General features: G+C 36.7%; 2 protein-coding genes across 2 annotated transcripts; one reads left to right on the top strand and one right to left on the bottom strand.

Moving 5' to 3' along the window:
- Positions 1-509: 509 nt before the first annotated feature.
- LOC107190025 (DNA endonuclease RBBP8-like) lies at positions 510-3,609 on the top strand. The gene is made up of 7 exons (XM_015578741.1): positions 510-935; positions 1,069-1,168; positions 1,728-2,404; positions 2,456-3,002; positions 3,082-3,175; positions 3,389-3,491; positions 3,554-3,609. Exons 1-7 carry the CDS (start codon positions 815-817, stop codon positions 3,607-3,609), a joined length of 1,698 nt encoding a protein of 565 aa, XP_015434227.1. The 5' UTR covers positions 510-814.
- A 1,886-nt stretch (positions 3,610-5,495) lies between these two features.
- Positions 5,496-17,151, bottom strand: LOC107190063 (receptor-type tyrosine-protein phosphatase N2). Its single transcript, XM_015578787.1, has 17 exons — positions 17,064-17,151; positions 11,732-11,785; positions 11,588-11,648; positions 10,830-10,961; positions 10,539-10,620; positions 9,682-10,459; positions 9,450-9,596; positions 9,237-9,283; positions 8,999-9,160; positions 8,795-8,921; positions 8,660-8,727; positions 7,812-8,195; positions 7,475-7,696; positions 7,356-7,361; positions 6,317-6,681; positions 6,192-6,245; positions 5,496-6,073 (listed from the first exon to the last, which is right to left on the bottom strand). Exons 1-17 carry the CDS (start codon positions 17,149-17,151, stop codon positions 5,806-5,808), a joined length of 3,045 nt encoding a protein of 1,014 aa, XP_015434273.1. The 3' UTR covers positions 5,496-5,805.
- Between the last annotated feature and the right edge of the window lie 1,095 nt (positions 17,152-18,246).

Here is an 18,246-nt window from a genome sequence, read left to right as displayed (position 1 = left end):
ATACAAATTTTAAAATCGGATGCATTTTTAACATTCATTTATTGCATAAGATTTCTGATTTTTTTTTCACATAAGATGGTAATGCTTATTTATTCTGCAAGTATTTACAGGATGTAATGTACATAACATGATCGAGATATAATAAAGAGACAAAAGTACACGAGTATAGGAGAATTTTTTCAGATCAGGATAAGGGTTTTAGTAAAAAAACAAAAGTATAATTCGAATCTAAGAACTCGTCACACTATATATATATATATATATGTATAGTAACACATCTATATATATATGTATATATATATACATGAATCATTTCTTTTTGGTTAAGTACTTACAAAATTATATAAGTATTTAGAGGCTATTTGGCGTACCGTGAAGAATTAGAATTATTTCGAACAGCTGAGAGATCAATGAAACTACGATGAAAGGAAGAAATTAAATGAATTTTAACGAACGTTTCAGATTGATGTGGTTCCGAAGAGGATGTATACAACAGGATGAAAGTGAGGTTAGAACGTGTACTTCTGTACCAGCGAGATGTATACAATCTATGACGACGTATGGCGGTCGGCGGATTGCGATTCGAAAAGAGACAGCGCGCTCGTCGATCAGAGAAGTGGTCAGCGGTACGACGTTGTGGGAATGAATAATAAATTTCTTTTTCTTTGTTGAATTTGTTCGTTTCTATGTTCGGTGTGATACTGATATACACAATAAAAACACGCAGCACATTAATTAATGGCAAGTGAAAACACGGACGAGGTATTTGAGTCGTTCGAAAAAAAAACAATACCTAACCTCGTCTGCTTTACCAATGGCTACATCGGCTACATCAGACGTTCTACAATTTCATTACCGTATAGAGAATGAAGTCGCACAAAATGCTGCCAAGAATTTCGCTGGAATGCTTGGAAAGGCATTCGAACAATATAAAAGTAAGTATATACAAGATGTTTTAAGATGACACAGATAAACTTCGGCAAAAGTAACATGCTGCGGAATCATTAAAATATGTGAGAATTTCCTAATAAACTATTTAGTTTAAACAATTAGTTTTTATATTTGCAGAATTATGGATTGAATATTTAAAATTGCGAAAGTATTGTGAAGATGCTGATGTTAAGATTCCATTTCAGTTGTTCGAATCAGAAAGTGACAATAAGGATCTGTAAGTTCTCGTTTTAATTACAGTATTTTCTCCATTACTGTTCCAACTTCAGGTTTTCCTTAAAACCTGTATGGAACCAGTCAATAAATTTCGCTCGTGATAATTTTCGGGTTAAGCTTTGGCAGCTCGCCTTCGTATTTTGCCAACAGCGACGATCGCAGAAAAGGACAGAGAATGAAAAAGAAAAGAGACCGAGCGTCGAGGTAGCCGATAAAGTTTAAATGTCGCGTATCGTCTGGACAACATGTTAAAGAAACTTTTATTAACATATTGGTTTATGAATGTAAATAAATAATAATACAATGAAAATAATTAATGAAAATTTTATTAATGTATTGGTGAGATTTTTATGATAAAAGTGAGACTAACGTGTTACATTACTAGCTTGACTGGTTTCAAAGGGAATCTCCTAGTAGTGGGGATGAAGCAGAAATTCTTATAAAATAAACCTGGCAAAGCACTTATGGAGAAAATACTGTAACTGGAAATTGTTAAATGTAATTACATATGTCTGGCGTAAATATCACTTTTTTTATAATTTTCTTTCTCTATATTCTAGTGAAATATTGTCACAATGCTCTGAAAGTCATACAGAACCACTTGATAAATATACAAGTCAAGTATTATCTGAGAATGCAAAATTATCTGTATCTACCTATGAAAGTATTTCGAATGAATGTGGTTCTGGTATTGTATCTAATCCAAAGCAAATAGAAAAAAATAAGTTATTACATAGTCCGGTACTTATAAAAAAGCGTAATAAATTTAGAAGAAGCAGTGTAATGTCTGGTCGTTACATTTTAGACGATTCTGAGGAAAACATTAAATATATACCAGCCAAAGAAAATATTCAGATTTTGGCAAACAGTTCTCAAGAAGATATCTATGACACATCTGTTGAGACAAAAAAAAGCGAATGTTCAGTCATTGAGAATAATAATGATGAAATAGAATGTACACCCTTATCCACTATGCCAAGAAAACTAGGAGTTAGTAAACTGTATAATGTTGATACCACATTATTGAGAAATGGTAGAAAATTGAAACAGTCAACACTCATGTTTTTTCCAAATGAACGAAGTACAGAAAACATTGGTCATGAGATACACAAAGAGTTAGCCTTATTGAAACCACATATGTCTCTTACACCTCAAAGAAAAATACAACAAAATTCAAAGTATCTTAGTTCTATGAGAGCAGCAGAGGAAGAAATAGTTGAAGATAGTCCCACCAAACGTAAAAAATTAAAATTGAAAATAAGAAGTTTGAAAAACAAGAAAAAACGTCCTTCAAAGCTTCATGAAAAAAGTAGTAGGGGAGACAATGATGTATTTGGTAAACTTACTGACAGTAAAACTAGAGATATAAAGCTGGATTCGTTAAGCAATCCAGTCAGTCTCAATCAGTACTTACCTGTATACACATCCATGCAAAAAGATGAACCATACTTAATAAAAAGATTAAAAACATTTAGTAATTCAGACAATGAAAGTGTTGACAGTGAAAGTAATATGTTAACTTCTCCAACATCCCCAACACTTGTTAGTGCTGAACATTTAATTGTCGAAACGCCAGAGAGAGAAACTAAGAAATTAGAAGTCAGAGGAAATGAAAACCAAGCACAAAAACGAAAATTTTCGGAAACAATCAATGAAACATGCGGTTATAATACTTCAGCAGGTGACGACGAAACATTCTGCCTGTTAGGTGAAAGATTTAAAGAAAAATTTGTTTCCAATGTAGATAATACCAAAGATTTTAAAGAAAGAATACCTAAGAGTACTTCAAGTGAACTTTCACCTGTGAAAAAAAGTCTCTTGGACAGTTTTGATATGTAATACTTACAGTCACATAAATGCTTATAAAGTAACAATTAATGTCAGAAATTGGTTAATATAGTCGTTTCTTTGCAGGGTACCCGAGAAAAAACAAGTTTTTTCTGGTAAATCAAAAAGCAAAGCAGAAAGGGCAAAGATGCAGGGTGTTTCTTGTTGGGAATGTAAAAAGGTAACATATATTTAATTTTTAATGGAAAACGAATAGTATGATTATCGAAAATGATACTAAATGCAATTCTTTTTTTGTTCATGCTGCACACAGGCATTGACGGATCAGACAGTCCTATCATTTTTTTGTATCTATTTTGTGCATACGCACAGTAATAATGATGTAAATTATAATTTTTTTTAAGTTACTCTTCTTGACAGATTTTATTTGTAGTACTATGCTGAACTTGGACTTTCTGAAAGAGAAATAAAACAAAGGCAGAATCAGTGTTCTCGGCATAGAACGAAGTACAATGAAAGAGAAAGTACACCCGAAGGTAATGTTACTGATTCAGTTGCGTGTTTTTGTTATGTTTTTATATATATTCGTTATTTTCAGGATTTTGGGATCCATTGTTTCCTGATACATTTGCATCCAGTTTCCAAGATGACTGATGCATGTTCACGTATATTCTATGTATAATAGAAATATTGCCATATTTTAAATAAGTCTTAAAAGTATATACAGTATTTTTATATGTTCTTTATTACTATGTATTATAAAAAGTATACGTTAAAACGTAAAAGATACATGAAAAGGTTTCTATAATTATGTAAGATTTGCATCCGAAGAAAAGTAAATTCAATGGAATAAATACACCTGCTCTGCATTATGTTGATTTGAACATAGAGTGATTTATTATATTATAACACATATAGTATTACACTTTGAGTAACATAGTATAGATTTATATAACTATATCATTTCATTTTATATAGACTTGTCCCTTTGCATAAAAATATAGAATCTGTTATATGAATGTGTGCTAAAAAAGATTAATGAAAGTAAATTTCTGTTTTGGTCAAGCAAACTTTCACGCTGCGTTCACAGTTTGTGGTAATTTGAAGCTCGTTGAAAACATAATAAACTTTCACAGAAAGGAAAATGTTACAAAGTACAAAATTTTAACAATTGATATTCTTAATTTTTTCTCTATTCAAATACATCGAATATGGGATTCTTTTGAACTGGAAGCAGTATTGGAAATGAACGTATTTAGTATTGTATCTTGTTTGAAATTATTTCTTTATGGTTACTAACTACTTTTTTAAACTCAATTCATGCTTTGTTATTCAGAATAAAATTATGTCTATCCTGTGAATTCTCGTTACGTTAGGAAGAAGAATAACGTAAACACGGAAAACACGAAGGAGAAAATATTAATTGACAGTAATCGTACTGCACAACGAGAAGGAAGGAACCTTCGACGCAGTCTGTTAATCCTGTGGGAGGCTGGATCTACAGGATCAACAGAACTACAATTTTAAAGCAAGTATAGCGTTTTTCATTTACAACCCGTTATATCGACACGACAACTCGTACAAACACGTACGCTTATATGTATTTTCTTTTACATACCATTTAGACATTATCATCACGATATAATGATTAAACATTCGAAGATCATGTTCAACACTTTCACCATGATATTTTGAACATTAATGTTACGTTACGTGGTCGTACAATAATTCATATTTCACACCGATAAAACGTTATTCTTACAATTTTGTTGACATGATAAGCACTTAATTATAAACTTCCGTTAATATTGTGCAGCTCGATTGTTCTTTCCCGTACGCGTAGAAAAAAGACTATTAAACACATGTTGTCTGAGATCTATATATAGGATATTTGTTTTCTTTCAGATATAACGGCGAATAAAATTTCATACTCGGGAAGTAACAGTTGTAGTCATTCATTAAAAAGCCATACTTTTTAGAATATGTAACAATAGTATAAAAATTCTGACTTCAATCTCTAAATCTTTGATCTTGGTACTCCGCTTCTTTCAAAGAAACACTGTATATCAGTTTTTCAAACGAAGTCATTAAGTCGTTAAAATTTAAAATAACCAACTGAAACAATGTTAAACAATCACGTTCTGTATGCTTGATAGAATTGACTGAGCAGATAGAACTACATTAATTACTCTGCAATATATTTTAGTACTCTGTTTGAAACTATTGTAAAGCACCTTAGTGAAGTTATCTATGAGAGGAGGCAACATAACTTCAATTTTACTTAAACGGTACTTTCGTAAAGATTCAGAAAGAAAGAAGACAGATGTAAAGACTGAGCTACAGAATACGGACGACAGGCATTCATTGTCACAACAAAAGTACTTCAGTACTTAACTACAAGAATTACCTCGAAAGACGGTGTTACAAGAATACGTAGTACAAATGATTCCATCATTAACCAATATTTAGAATTCCAGCAGCTGCATAGCTCAGTCTTTCGAATCCGTGTATGCTTGTACCTGATTATTCAAGTAGGCCGTAGTGAAGTGAGATAGAAAAGAAAGGCTGATTGACACTGCTCCCTGAAGTATCTGACAAATACAATAATTTGTACGTATCAATCGTATCACCGGTGTAATCACCGAAATACTAAAATTAAAACCTTGCAATTTCTACAATTCAATGTTTCTTGGACGAAGTATAACCTAAACGAAAAGTGTTAACAGTGATTTTAGAGTTGTAGATGATTGACTAGAAACATTTGGCCTTCATCGTTCTTCGATATATACTGCAATTAATACTTTGCCTTTGCTCGTCGCGACTGCAGTTTCGGAATCAGGTTTTCAAATCTCACTGTTCTTCCTTCGTAGAAGAGCTGCTCCCCGCGGGAGGAGATTTCTCGGCAGGGGGTACGGGTAAAGCCTTTAGGATAGCGTGTACCTCTTCCGCCACGGCCATGAGAACGAACTTAAATTGTTGTTTCGTTGCAACCATGTCGGGCCTCTGATCCCTAATATGTTCTAGAGTAGCCGCGATATCGATTTCCTTGGCTCCTTTCATCATCCGGTTCAGGACCATGTCGATTAAACAGTATGTACCGGTACGGCCAACGCCATCGCTATGAATAAAATATGTACTACAATTAACTGTTCCTTCCATACACGGTATCCCAAAAGTAAGTTTCGAAACTAATGCACCGAAATCGACCAAAGTGTCCGGTTAATGAGATCGCTTACCTGCAGTGCACAACAATGGGACATGATCTTCCTTTGTACGATTTGTTGATCTTTCTGGAATGTACATGATAATATTAATGATATTTATTTGCACATATCTTTTTTTCAACACTTCAGGTACTTACCGACGGAATTCAAGGAGTGCCTTGGTAGAGTACGGAACACCATTTTCAGGCCAGGATAAGAAATGGAATTGGGTTACGGTCCGAGTCTCGCCGGTACGTAGATTCTTCAGGTAGAAAGAGCGTACCAGATAGTCGTCGCACCAGAAATGCTCAGAGACAAGATGTACTTCGTAGATGTGATACAATTCCGATCCTTCCTCGGGCCAGTAACGATGACACATGGCGACACCTTCCTCGGTCAGTCTGGTTAGCATTACTATCACAACGCTGCCCTGCTCCCAAACCAGTTGCCAGAAATCAGCTGTCGTATGAGGTAGTGGGCCTTGCGTGGCGATGTAAGCTGGATTCCGTGGATCATGGTCCGTCTGAAAACCGAACAATATTTATTCAAGTGGATTGCCCCAGTGGTCGATCAATCATCGAAAAGCAAGTCACACGGTTCATCTTAAAGCACATTCGCTAATTTTTTAATTATTGCGTGACGCCTGGGAAGAATGTTTCCACTATGCGGGTGATCTAAAGAGTTGCAGTGAAACGAGAAACCTTTTCTCTATTGTGTTTCAGGCACTCGGAGCCATTTCGTGTAATTCCAGCTACTGCATACAATAGTGCGCGGTTTGTGTATATGTACTTCGAATTGCTGTGATCAGAATCTGGACAAACGTCCATAGGTGAATGCATCAGATAGAAACGGTTACGGAATTATGTATAACCATTTATTTACGAACAGTTTTATAATCTGCCAGATAACTTGTCTCTCGGACTAGAACTCAGTATACTCTTTAATTATTTATGTATGGTGAATTCACCTATAAAATTAAGTCCATATCTTATTTCGTACACTTTCTGTGTGCATGAGATATGTACTGGAATCTCGCCTCTAGTACTTGAGTAGCCTATGCCTGTGATAGCCTATGCCCAGAACGGTAAGAATTATCAAAGCACAGTGGACCTCAATCGTCATGCCTCGTTTTACAATGAATGTTGCAGCAATGCAATATAAATGTCAAACTACATGCGCTCTCGTCGTGTGACTTACCGATTTCTATTTTTTCAGTCCCGTCACGATAAAAACGATGCATGGATTATTGTGTGTACTATACTCTGAGTAGTCGTCTTTCGAAGAAATTCGGAGCAACGTGCAAGAACGATACTCACAATGGTGGAGGCGTTAATATAGTCAGAATTATTGGCGTTCGCGAGATCGTTCAATATCACCCTGGAGTGATCATACGGTAGCGGGCCGCCGGGACGATTACATTTAACGTTCGTCTCGGATTCGGCGACTTCGGTCAAGCAAGGATCGGCTTCGTACGCGCACAACGCTGTCCATTCTTGATCCAAGCGGTCTTTATTTTTCAGATGATCTTCCATATAACTCTGCAAAATATACCAAGAAATTTTACCATACTAAAAAAATTGAACGTTATACAGGGTGTAACAAAAATGTTGGAGGACCCGAAAATGGGAGACAGTTATAGAAACATCGGCTTACAAGGACCATTTGTCCAGTTGATATATCCATGTTCGAAAGAGCTGGTTCGTCTCCCCATGATGACGTGCTGGAACGATTCGAGGGTAAATTATTCGATTCACTTTCGCGGCTCAAGTGGCTGACACGAGGTGACTCGGGTTTGTCGGTTGGTTGTTTCGCGTGCATCCGCGCTCGACACAGATCCTGGTAGTCTTTGGAAGCTTCCGGATCAGGAGTAGACAATCCTGCCAACTTAGCCCGTGATTTTGCGTGATTACGTGCAATTAACAGGGTCACCGCAGCAGCTGCACCGGCAGCCGCGATTCCCGCGGCCACTATCGCACCGAAAACGCTTGAACTCATTTCGTGATCCCTGGCAACTTCTAGCGTCGCAGGCAGTTTAGCCTATAAACAAAGTGCGTTCATTGTGATTCAATGAGCCTTACTTATCGAATTATTTAAATACAGTGGGTTATTTGAAATGCTCTCGCAACGAAGTGCAGATCACATCGGTACGGTAGTTCTGCAACTTTTAGTTGATCGACGATATTAATTTGTTACATGAATAACTTAACGTTGTGTGCTGTAAATTTCTGAAGACTGTTTATAACGTTGGTCTATAAAATTTTAATATCGTTGGCCTTAGTGCATTGACGTTAAAACGGATGTAACTCGTCTTTTCACTCCACTCCGAGAACTTTTCAAATGACCCACGTACAATTCTTAGTCAGAGGATCGTGTTACTGATAGATAATTCAAGGTAAAAGAATTATTGTTCAAATAGGTTCAGACATATCTCGAATAATCTGGATAACGATACTCTAACTATTTCCTCGAGTCTCATGCTTTAAATGTGTTTTAAGATGAACCTTGTCACCTATGCCTGCACGGATCACCTCGACACCCAGCGTCTCCCTTAGCTTGCCTCGTATATCGTCTAAACATGCGACATAATTGATTTATGTTATTATGATTTACGCGTGTCCCGTTGATATCGTAATTACCTATGTTGTTAACAACGTCTGTAGCATTGTAATTCTTATTATTTTTTGCGACCTTGAACGTTACTTCCGCACGACCAACTCTAACATCTTTTAGGGTTCCCGGTGTTAATTCTAGCAGCTTTTCCACCTATGAATCGAACAGTTGCTTCACTTGAATCTTTATCTTAAGTTAAGGCTATAAAAGTGAAGAAGTTTGAATGATACCTCTTTGACAACATGTTCACCTTCGGACCACCTGCGAAAGGGTTGTTCCAACTCCATATAAACGTGATCTAAATCGACATTGTGATACGATCCTGAAGAACTTTCCGCCGGATGTCCGGTTCCGACTTCTTTTTTCACGAATGGAGGAAGTAATACGTCATTCTGGAAGATTCAATTCACGTGCTTCCATTGTCTTAATTACATTTGATTCATTTTATCTCTTAGGGTTGTTACTTACATCCTGATCTGTTTCACTTGAATCAGACTGATCTTCATTTGCCATACCTATAAATGTACAGAGTTCTAACTGAGAAATGCTTTAAGATAACTTATGATGGAGGAAAGTAACTGTTGGGCATATGGGTGAAAATTGACCCAGTTCCACCATCACACAGTTAATCCTCTAACTTTCTGCACTGCGAATAGTTCGGATATTACTGGGAATACTCACTGGAACGGGATGGTATTTTATATGCATAGTTGTTGGTCGAAAATGGCGGTCCTGGTTTCTTCACATCCAAGCGTTCCCGTCTTTTAAAGCCAGCCAACTCTCGCGTCCATTCAAACTCGTCGTCGAACACAGTGTTATAGCGTTTTTCTATAAAGTGAATTCAGTTCACTCATCAACCCCACGCAAAATTCTATATTTAACAACTCCGTGTATAAATTATTTGGAACTTTACCATCTGGATCCAGAACAGATTTATCATCAGTAGCCTGTACAAGACCTCCCTCGGTGTATATAACATTCTCCAACGAAGGAGCATCTTTCTGAGGTAATTGAATCTCGTCGTTCACGTCGTCGTAGTCATCGTCGCGATAGTCATCGGTTTGCAAGTTACGTTTTACATTAGCCAACAAAGATTCCTCTTTAGTCGAATCACCCGAGAATTTCCTAGGATGTTTGTACTTCTTGGAGAAAGCCTTTTCGTACTCGACTTCCATATCGTCTTTCGTTTGTTTTTTATCGAAATAGTCGTTGGGAAGCTGGCTTATTAAAAATTCCAATTTCTCGACGGGCAAGCTGTTGACGGTGCTCGTATCTACGGTTTCGGCGAACTTCGGCATAACCTCACCGTTCAAAACATACCTTATGGACTCAATAGCGTCGTCATTATAATTACGTAAACTGTACGGTTGTCGTCTGGTACGGTACATTCTTTCATCGGCCTGATCGTATGTCACGGGTTTGCTTCTATGCTTATTTTCACGATCCTCGTAGCTACCTTCATTAGTGATGGACTCGTATTCGTTGTAAGGACTCGGGGTGTACCTTGGCCTGTAAAATCGAGGGGACTCCCTGGTCGGTTCCTTGTACGATGCTCGTGGGATCTCATCATTGTAGACTGTGCTTCGAACGTATTGTTCGCGTGTTCCGGGGGGATAGTATAACTCGCTGGCAAACTGATTTCCAGAATTACCATTGCCGGGCGTGAATTTTACTATGGCTATTGCGGGTACCTTGAAACGGAAACATGACGGTCATTGCCAGCGTAAGTTATATTTGTATTGATCTACTGGACAATTCTAAATAACTCACTCTTGCCTGATCAATTGCATTCTCGTTCTCTAAACGCGTATGTTGTTTCAGATGCTGACACAAACGAAGATCGTAGGTTTCTCTGAAAAGTACAGTTCGAGTGGATAAGTATATTGCGTGTATTATTGTACAATTATGGTACAGGACGGGGACAAATTTGTGACGTAACGTTTATATCACGTGTGGTGTGATTTCTCGTGAAGAAATACATTGCTAATGTAGTATGTAGCATTTAAAATAAACCACGGATTTGTCTCCATCTTGCGCAATGTATTTAAAACTTGATCGAACCCATGACGTAAATTATATAAAGATGTCTGCATAATACATTGTGTGTAGGGATGCGACCATTTGTAACCGTCGATTTGCAGCCTCTCTAATTGCAGTCTTAGTAGTTCCAATTCGTCGACGTTAAAGTCATACCTGTTGAATAACAAAAATATTTAATTATAATGATGCAAAAATATCAAAGTAGTTTTACTTGAGAATTCTGTAGATATAAAACGATATGCTACATCGATCTGATAGGTTTAACTATAGAACTTTGCCGGTACGTTCTTTCTCGAACGAGTAGTAGGGAATGAAGTAGTAAGACGACTTTATGGTCTGGCAGTAAAGCTAAGTGAATGCTCGTCATAAAAAACACCGTCAATTATGTGCCCTTTTAGTTGGATACGTGTAACAGAGAATCTCCCACGTACAGGTGATTGTTAAACAAGAATATAAATAGAAAGTAAGTAATTTCAGTAACATCAGTGTCAATTTCGTGTAACGTCTGATCATAGCGAAGCGGTACTACTGCCTCGCGTCTCCGTCCGATTATTCGTTGCGCGTTCTACTGAGACCAATGAATCAATGAAAATAAAGTTGAAATAAATTTTTAAAAATATATGTTAGTAAGTTATGGATAAATTGACTGTTTTTAATGCTATTAAGTTATACAACTAATGAACGTTCTTATGGGATCGATGAACAAAATTTTTTAGATAAAATGTATTGTTTTCGCGTTTTTCTTTGTATAAGTTATTTTTTTGTGAACAAATACTCACTGATAATAGTCCTCTTCGTTCAAATCAGTGTATAATGGTAAACACCTGCCGAATGCCAAATCTGGAACAAAGTCGAAAGAAAATTCAATTTCAATTTTTTCGTTTCCAGGAACGTTCTTCATTTAGAAAAATTAAACACGTCACCGTTGTAGCAAGTTTCCGTTCGGGGGTTGCAGAGGCTTTTACTGAACAGGCACCCTGAAACACAAATTTTTTTCGTTAACTAATCGTAATGTTACGAATTTCATTGAGATATACTTACTCACATTTAGAATATCAATCCTTTAGCAAATTATATTTTATTGATACAATTTATATTTAACAAATATTAACTATGTAGTTAATTAAACACCGAATATCTATACGCCTGCACCAAGTATAAATTATTATTTATATTTACGTTATAATTAAAGTGAACATAAATTATTTATTTATTGTATTAAATTTTTGTTTACAGGACCAACAAATTAGTTAATAACTCTCGAGTCGAGTCGGTGAAATGAAAATTGGAATTTCTGAGACCTCGGAACACCATTAGCCAGTGCACCTGAGCTACAAATCAATTTCTCGCTGTATCATCCGATTAGAAACGGAATCGTTCCGGGAAGAACGTTCGCCGTGTCTGACGGATTGACGCAGTTCTTGCATCATAGGTAATCACTCTTGCCGCTTTTATTTATCCGAAATGCTTGATTCCTAATATAATTGAATAGTAAAGTCACGATTCGGAACATGGAACAATTAGTGTACATACGCATTCCTCTTTCATCATTAGTTAGTTCAATATTATTCTTTTCGTAGTATATTTTTCGTATCATTCTTATTACATGTAATTTTGTTATCATCATTTTCACTTCTATTTATCGTCTTGCTTTTATTTTTACTAAGCTGAATTTAATGGGAAATTTTTATTTTAACTTGTAACTACGCAGATGACTCGGAGTCGTTATTTCAAGATCGCAACCTGGTGGAGAATTTGGAAAGCTCTAGCGTTTGAGTTGGTTTGATTGAGTACGTTTAAATAACAGTAAAGTGGCACGCTATTTCGAGAACGGTAACGAAAAATAACATTCAGTTGGTTTGTTAAAAATTATTACGAAGTGGTCTTTGTCTGATTATCCATCTCAGAGACGAGTGGCCTGTAGTCAAGGGTTAAACTTTTTATTACTTTAAAGGTTTAGATAGTACCTATATGTGTGTAAAATTGGTAAATCGGATTTCATAAAGAGTGAGAAGTACTTATTCGTAAGTGATCGATAACGTGGCAATGAAAAGGTTATGTTAAATTTACATCCCGAACGACGCAAAAAATGATTTTCCTGGGGAACGAGGCTGTAATTTCCTCTTCTGATAAAATGTGATTACTCTTGGAGGTTCTGCAATAGGAAGACGGTTTTCCATTTCCTCTAACCTGCCCGTTGGAATTGTACATTCCTGGAAATATCGTTGTGCAAGGTATGACGGTTACATTCTCACACTTAAACAATATTTCGAAACCATAAGTCTCGAGATTTCTTTCCTCACATGAAAATAGTTAAAGAACTATTAGGATATAAGAGAAAGAATAAAAGTGTATCGTGTTACTTTGACTACCTTCTAACTTTACTTTTTCAAATCTTGTTATTTGCATCAAATTTTAACGTTTCTTAACTACAATCTTATGCTCTCCAAAAATGATATCTGCACAGAAGATTCAAATTTGATTTTCTCAGAAAAGAAACTTTACACAAAAAACTATTTTTCTCTATTATAATGGATTTTCTATATGAAGAAGATAACTTTACAGAAAACAATTTCTCCTAAACACCAATTATGTATCTGAAAATCTGTATATAAATTCACATTTTTGAGAACTAGTGTACAAGAACATTGATTGAATAGAAAATCATTTCCCTCATGGAGGGATTTCACTTGTGTTCTTTATATTCATGAGTGTTACAAATGCGGATCTTAGATTGGTAGGAAATAAATAATGGTCAATCATCATTCATGTCCGCGCTACTATAATCCCATTGAATTTGCACAGCCTGATCAGAATGCTGCACTATTCATTTTACTGCCTATACTGCCTAATCTTCACATGTATCATAAACACAACCGAAGAAACAACAGCAACTACAAGCTGTATTCAAACATCTATTTATTTTCCACCATTCAACATCACATAGTCCATTAAACATGATGTTCCTCTTTGTTCATCCAGTACATCTGTGATGTTCTCAAAAGTTTTAAAACAGAAAGTTCAAGAAATGTGTCTCAGAGAAAGGAGGTGATTTATGAGTGCAGATTGCAAGTGTAAAAGTGGGATAAAGAGGAAGGATTCAAGGCAAATGGGAGGGACTCGGGTTTGCAAAGTTGGTCGCGTGAGATGTACAGCTCGATGAAACTCGTGGGCGGGCATCAAACGAATTTGTGTGCCGCCTCGCTTCCCGCCGTGGACACTCGGATGTTCAAGGTTACCGGGACAACGAGAATCCGGATTACGATCCCGCTCACGATGGGAATACGACGATAAGATCCAGGGGTCGTTTTGTCCCCAGATACAATGAATATCACACGATTGAGAGAAAATCGATGATGACCTTGAATTTTGCAGTGAATATATCCATTTGACGGGGAAACTGATATCAGAAAAACGATTGTCCCCTCGGAGGACAATTAACGCTGGCAATCCCCTTGTTGATTCGACACGAAAAGAAAAGATCTTCTATGGCAAGGAGTATTTTGGTTGCTGCACAGGCTCTTGTCTGCCATTTCTTCATTATGTAAAAAGAAGAAGCTGTGGGATGTAACCCGAGGATCCAGAGGATTGAGGAAAAAACAAAGAGGTTAGTTTACATTTACTGCTTTTGTTACGCCAACCAAGCAAAAATGACTAGAGATGTTGCAGATTTGATAAATTTATATATCTTTTCCATACTGTACGTGATTGTACGTGTCGAATTGTGAGGAAATTGTGTTAAAGGCTTGGTTTTCGAGTTATTAAGAGTTGAAGATTCGAGATCGAGAATGCCTGAAACTGGGCAATCTGCGTGCAAATGGAAAGCGTACGGTTTACATTAGGGACTAAGAATATACATATATGTATATATTGTTATTAGATCAACTGTACCCTTTTGTAGATTATTATTTCTTTATTAATCTTAATGATCGACATTTGGTACAGTTGTTATTTTCCTCCTGATACAATCAGATATTTGGTAATTTCGGTTTTAAACAATTATTATTTTCTATTAGTAACCAGATTCAATGTGAAACCGTATAAGCATTCATGGTTTAGCGATGATGTATCGTACAAGAACTGTGTTTCATTCAAAGCCAAGAATCATGAAAACATATCGTCGATACACTTTTTCCAGTAAGTTCTTGTATCGAGAAAAGTTCGAGCAAATGAAAACTTACACGAGGGTTCCCCTCCGCTTTAATCGTCCCTCCACGCCGTTATTGTAAGGAAGGAAATCGAAGCTTTCAATTTATCCGCGACCGGGTAACTATTCGACGTGCGTTTCAGTTCATTACGTCCGATCGATTCTCCTCGAGAAAGCTCACTGGGAACAACGGGGTTTACTTTCCTCCTACCATTTCCTCGAACCCGTTAATCGATAATTACGTTTCACACGCACGGCAGATCGGCTAACTCGCGACTAATTTTCGAGCGTGTCCCGCACGAAACACGTAAAGGGTGCGGAAAAATCGATGACCATGACTTCAGGGGGATGAACAGTTGTAAAAAGAACGTACCACAATATTGTTTATATACATTGAAAATTAATGTAAAATTTTTGTTTCACATCAAAATGTTTCTATTCGCCAAGAGGAGAAAAAGGTCCAAAGAGGCCATATGTCGAGGATAAGTGATTTTCAAAATATAAGTTGATAAAGTTAAGGGAACGGTTTGATTGTGTATAGTTATATGAGATACGGTATACATTATATACAGTAAATCATGGATGAGTGTTCGATGCCTCCTCGGCACTGAGTGTTTAGACGTCATCCCCACCACTGGGCGTCCCATGTGGAACCAGTCAAGCGCCCAGTGGTGGGGATGACGTCTGAACACTCAGTGTCGAGGATCCTTCGAACACTCATCGATGATTCACTGTAATCATGTGTGTGTTTCTCTCCACAAATGATGGTTAAAGAGGCAGACCTGAATCAAAGGACCGTTTTGTATAGTGGCACACAATCACTGGATAATAAAAAAATATTTAATTTCCAATGTTATAAACAATTTTTATCAGTTCGTAAATAGCGTTTGAAATAATAAAACATGCCCATGAAAGGAGAAATCGCACAAGACACAATATACGAAAATAAAAATGTGAAAAATTAAAGAAAGCTAAACTTTTTGATTTTCCTGTTTTTACGTAAGTGTCTTCTGAGAGAATTTTTCGAAAGTTTATGATATTCATTGTCGAAAGAAAGTGGTTTTGAAAGAAATTTTCAGTGGTTCCCCCCAAACGATTCTCATCCACGGAAGCGTTTTTCCGTGTGTGGAAGGAAGGCTAGGGAGAACGTACAGATCGGAAAAATGAAAGGTTCGCGGAGACATCGATCACAGGGGAATAGAGGCATCTAAGAGATATGAAATCAACGAGGAGAAATTTCATTTATCCGGTTCACGGCTTCTGACTCATCCGACTGCGAGTAGCCCTTCGTCGCAAGCTTTTTCATATCCTTCATTGTAATACGTTTTCCCAGTAAATCTGAAATTTTTGCGGGCAAATTCTTCAGGATAAAAGTATCCCGAATATACAGCAATCTGAAGAATGTACTTGTGTACCGCTTAGCCTGACTTTTCACGGACTATACTACTCGCAGTGTAACTCGTAAGTTATACAAGGTGGTCCTTCTAACGTGACCACCTCAATTACCCGTAAATTACTGGCTGTAATTATTTATTAATAATTAATTAATAGTAATAAAGAGATATAGTCCAAATTATTACACGTGAATCTGATTAATATTTTACAAAAACTTACTGATATCTCAGAACTGTACTTTATCGAAATTCGGGGAGAAATGTTGAACATTCCATTTAAAAAGATTGAAGATGATCGTTATATCTTGCTAAAAATATAATATTTTTGTTGAAAATATTTTTTCATACAGTCAATAATTTACGAGTATGTAATTGAAGTGATCGTGTTAAGTGAAACACCCTGTACATATACATATTATACATAGACTCCTCTCGATTATCGTCCCGAACTTATTCAGCATTTTGAAAAATTATTAATATATATTTTTAGTGAATAATATTTCGTTCGTATTTTAATATTTTCGATTTTACCGTTCAAAAACAAAATAAAATCCAGACGAAGAGGCGTAAAATACTTTCATATTTTTTACTGCTGATCCCGAGAACGTTTGGAAGATCCGTGAAACGATTTTACGGGGCTTCTGCACTCGATTCAAGTGGAGAAGGTTCTTTATATCCATGAGGTGGAATGATGGTGTGAATCGTTGTACTCACCGACATCACCGTCGCCCAGAATAACGTGATGGAGGATAAAGAGCACCAGCAGCTCCGAGCCCCCACACCACCACCGTTTACGGCCCATAGATGTTCCTAGAATTGTGCATCTAATTTATGTTCCGGCTCGATAAAGAAAGGGAATAAAACCAATTTATCCTCTGCCTCATCCAGCTAACACCCTCTTTCTGGGAAGAAACGCGGCACGTGGACGGATTAGAACCACGGGTATATAAAACGCTTGCAATATTGTTGTTTGCAAGCTTACAATCAGATCGTGAATGTTTATGTAAATTCAAATTTTTCTTTTGAACTGACTAAAAAACAGTAAAACAGAAACTTGTCCCCATTTAAGAGTTCCACCGGGTACATCTCTTAATTTGTTTTAGTTCAGTTGAAAATAATATAGATTACTCTCTATGTTTATGTATCGTCGTTGGATACTATCAGTAACAGATTCAATACTTTATGTAACCAGACTGAGGCAACTTGTTGAACATGGTCATGGAACCGTTCAGTAAAGTAAGTTTATTGATCGCAAAGACATACTCGACATTTCAGAATCTTCATTGTATAAGTAACACATTAAGACATTATCTTGATTTCAACCCTGACCATTCGTTTGATTCTTCTGAATAATGGTAAAGTCTTCTAATTGCTTCATTCACATTCTACCATATTGCTTCGTTGCTTTGAACAACCTGGCCGATAGGCTACAGAATTTTCCATCCCGTGGGATGAAATGTATTCTCAGCCAACACCTTCTAAGAATCCCATCACAGAAAGTCCAACTCTTTCAATAAAAAAAAACCACTCTCGGATGCAAAGTAGAAAACATTAAAACTTCATAAGCAGCTCCCGGATACATTCGTTAGGACTCAGAGGACACCTCTACAATGGAAATTGACATACATAAACATTCGGAATCTGTTTCAGATATTCCCCATTATATTAAGCATCCTACTGGAACGATTAAATTATCTCCGCGCGCGCGCACACACATAAGTTCCCAGGGCGTTTGAAGGATACGGATACCGCAATAAGCTTCAGGCAATGCTGCCCAGCATAACTCCCGGAATAATTCAGTGGAACTCGGCAGGGGGGATGCAATGGACCGAGCAACGCTTTAAAGGGCGCGGTACGATGCTTTTGCGTAACGGTACAAATCTGTCGGATTTACGCA

Source organism: Dufourea novaeangliae, unplaced genomic scaffold (assembly GCF_001272555.1).
Source record: "Dufourea novaeangliae isolate 0120121106 unplaced genomic scaffold, ASM127255v1 scaffold172, whole genome shotgun sequence".
NCBI classification, from domain to species: domain Eukaryota; kingdom Metazoa; phylum Arthropoda; class Insecta; order Hymenoptera; family Halictidae; genus Dufourea; species Dufourea novaeangliae.
The sequence above is the reverse complement of the archived record's forward strand: the minus strand, read 5'-3'. Positions and strand labels throughout refer to the sequence as shown.

What these genes read in the sequence shown, in the direction of transcription:
- LOC107190025 (XM_015578741.1), top strand. Translation starts at nt 815, where the DNA reads ATGGCTACATCGGCTACATCAGACGTTCTACAATTTCATTACCGTATA. An exon ending in GGCATTCGAACAATATAAAA is followed by an intron (nt 936 to 1,068) that starts GTAAGTATATAC and finishes TTATATTTGCAG; the next exon opens with AATTATGGATTGAATATTTA. An exon ending in CTCTTGGACAGTTTTGATAT is followed by an intron (nt 3,003 to 3,081) that starts GTAATACTTACA and finishes GTTTCTTTGCAG; the next exon opens with GGTACCCGAGAAAAAACAAG.
- LOC107190063 (XM_015578787.1), bottom strand. Translation starts at nt 17,151, where the DNA reads ATGGGCCGTAAACGGTGGTGGTGTGGGGGCTCGGAGCTGCTGGTGCTC. An exon ending in ATGCAATTGATCAGGCAAGA is followed by an intron (nt 10,460 to 10,538) that starts GTGAGTTATTTA and finishes TTCCGTTTCAAG; the next exon opens with GTACCCGCAATAGCCATAGT. An exon ending in CCCATTGTTGTGCACTGCAG is followed by an intron (nt 6,074 to 6,191) that starts GTAAGCGATCTC and finishes TTTTATTCATAG; the next exon opens with CGATGGCGTTGGCCGTACCG.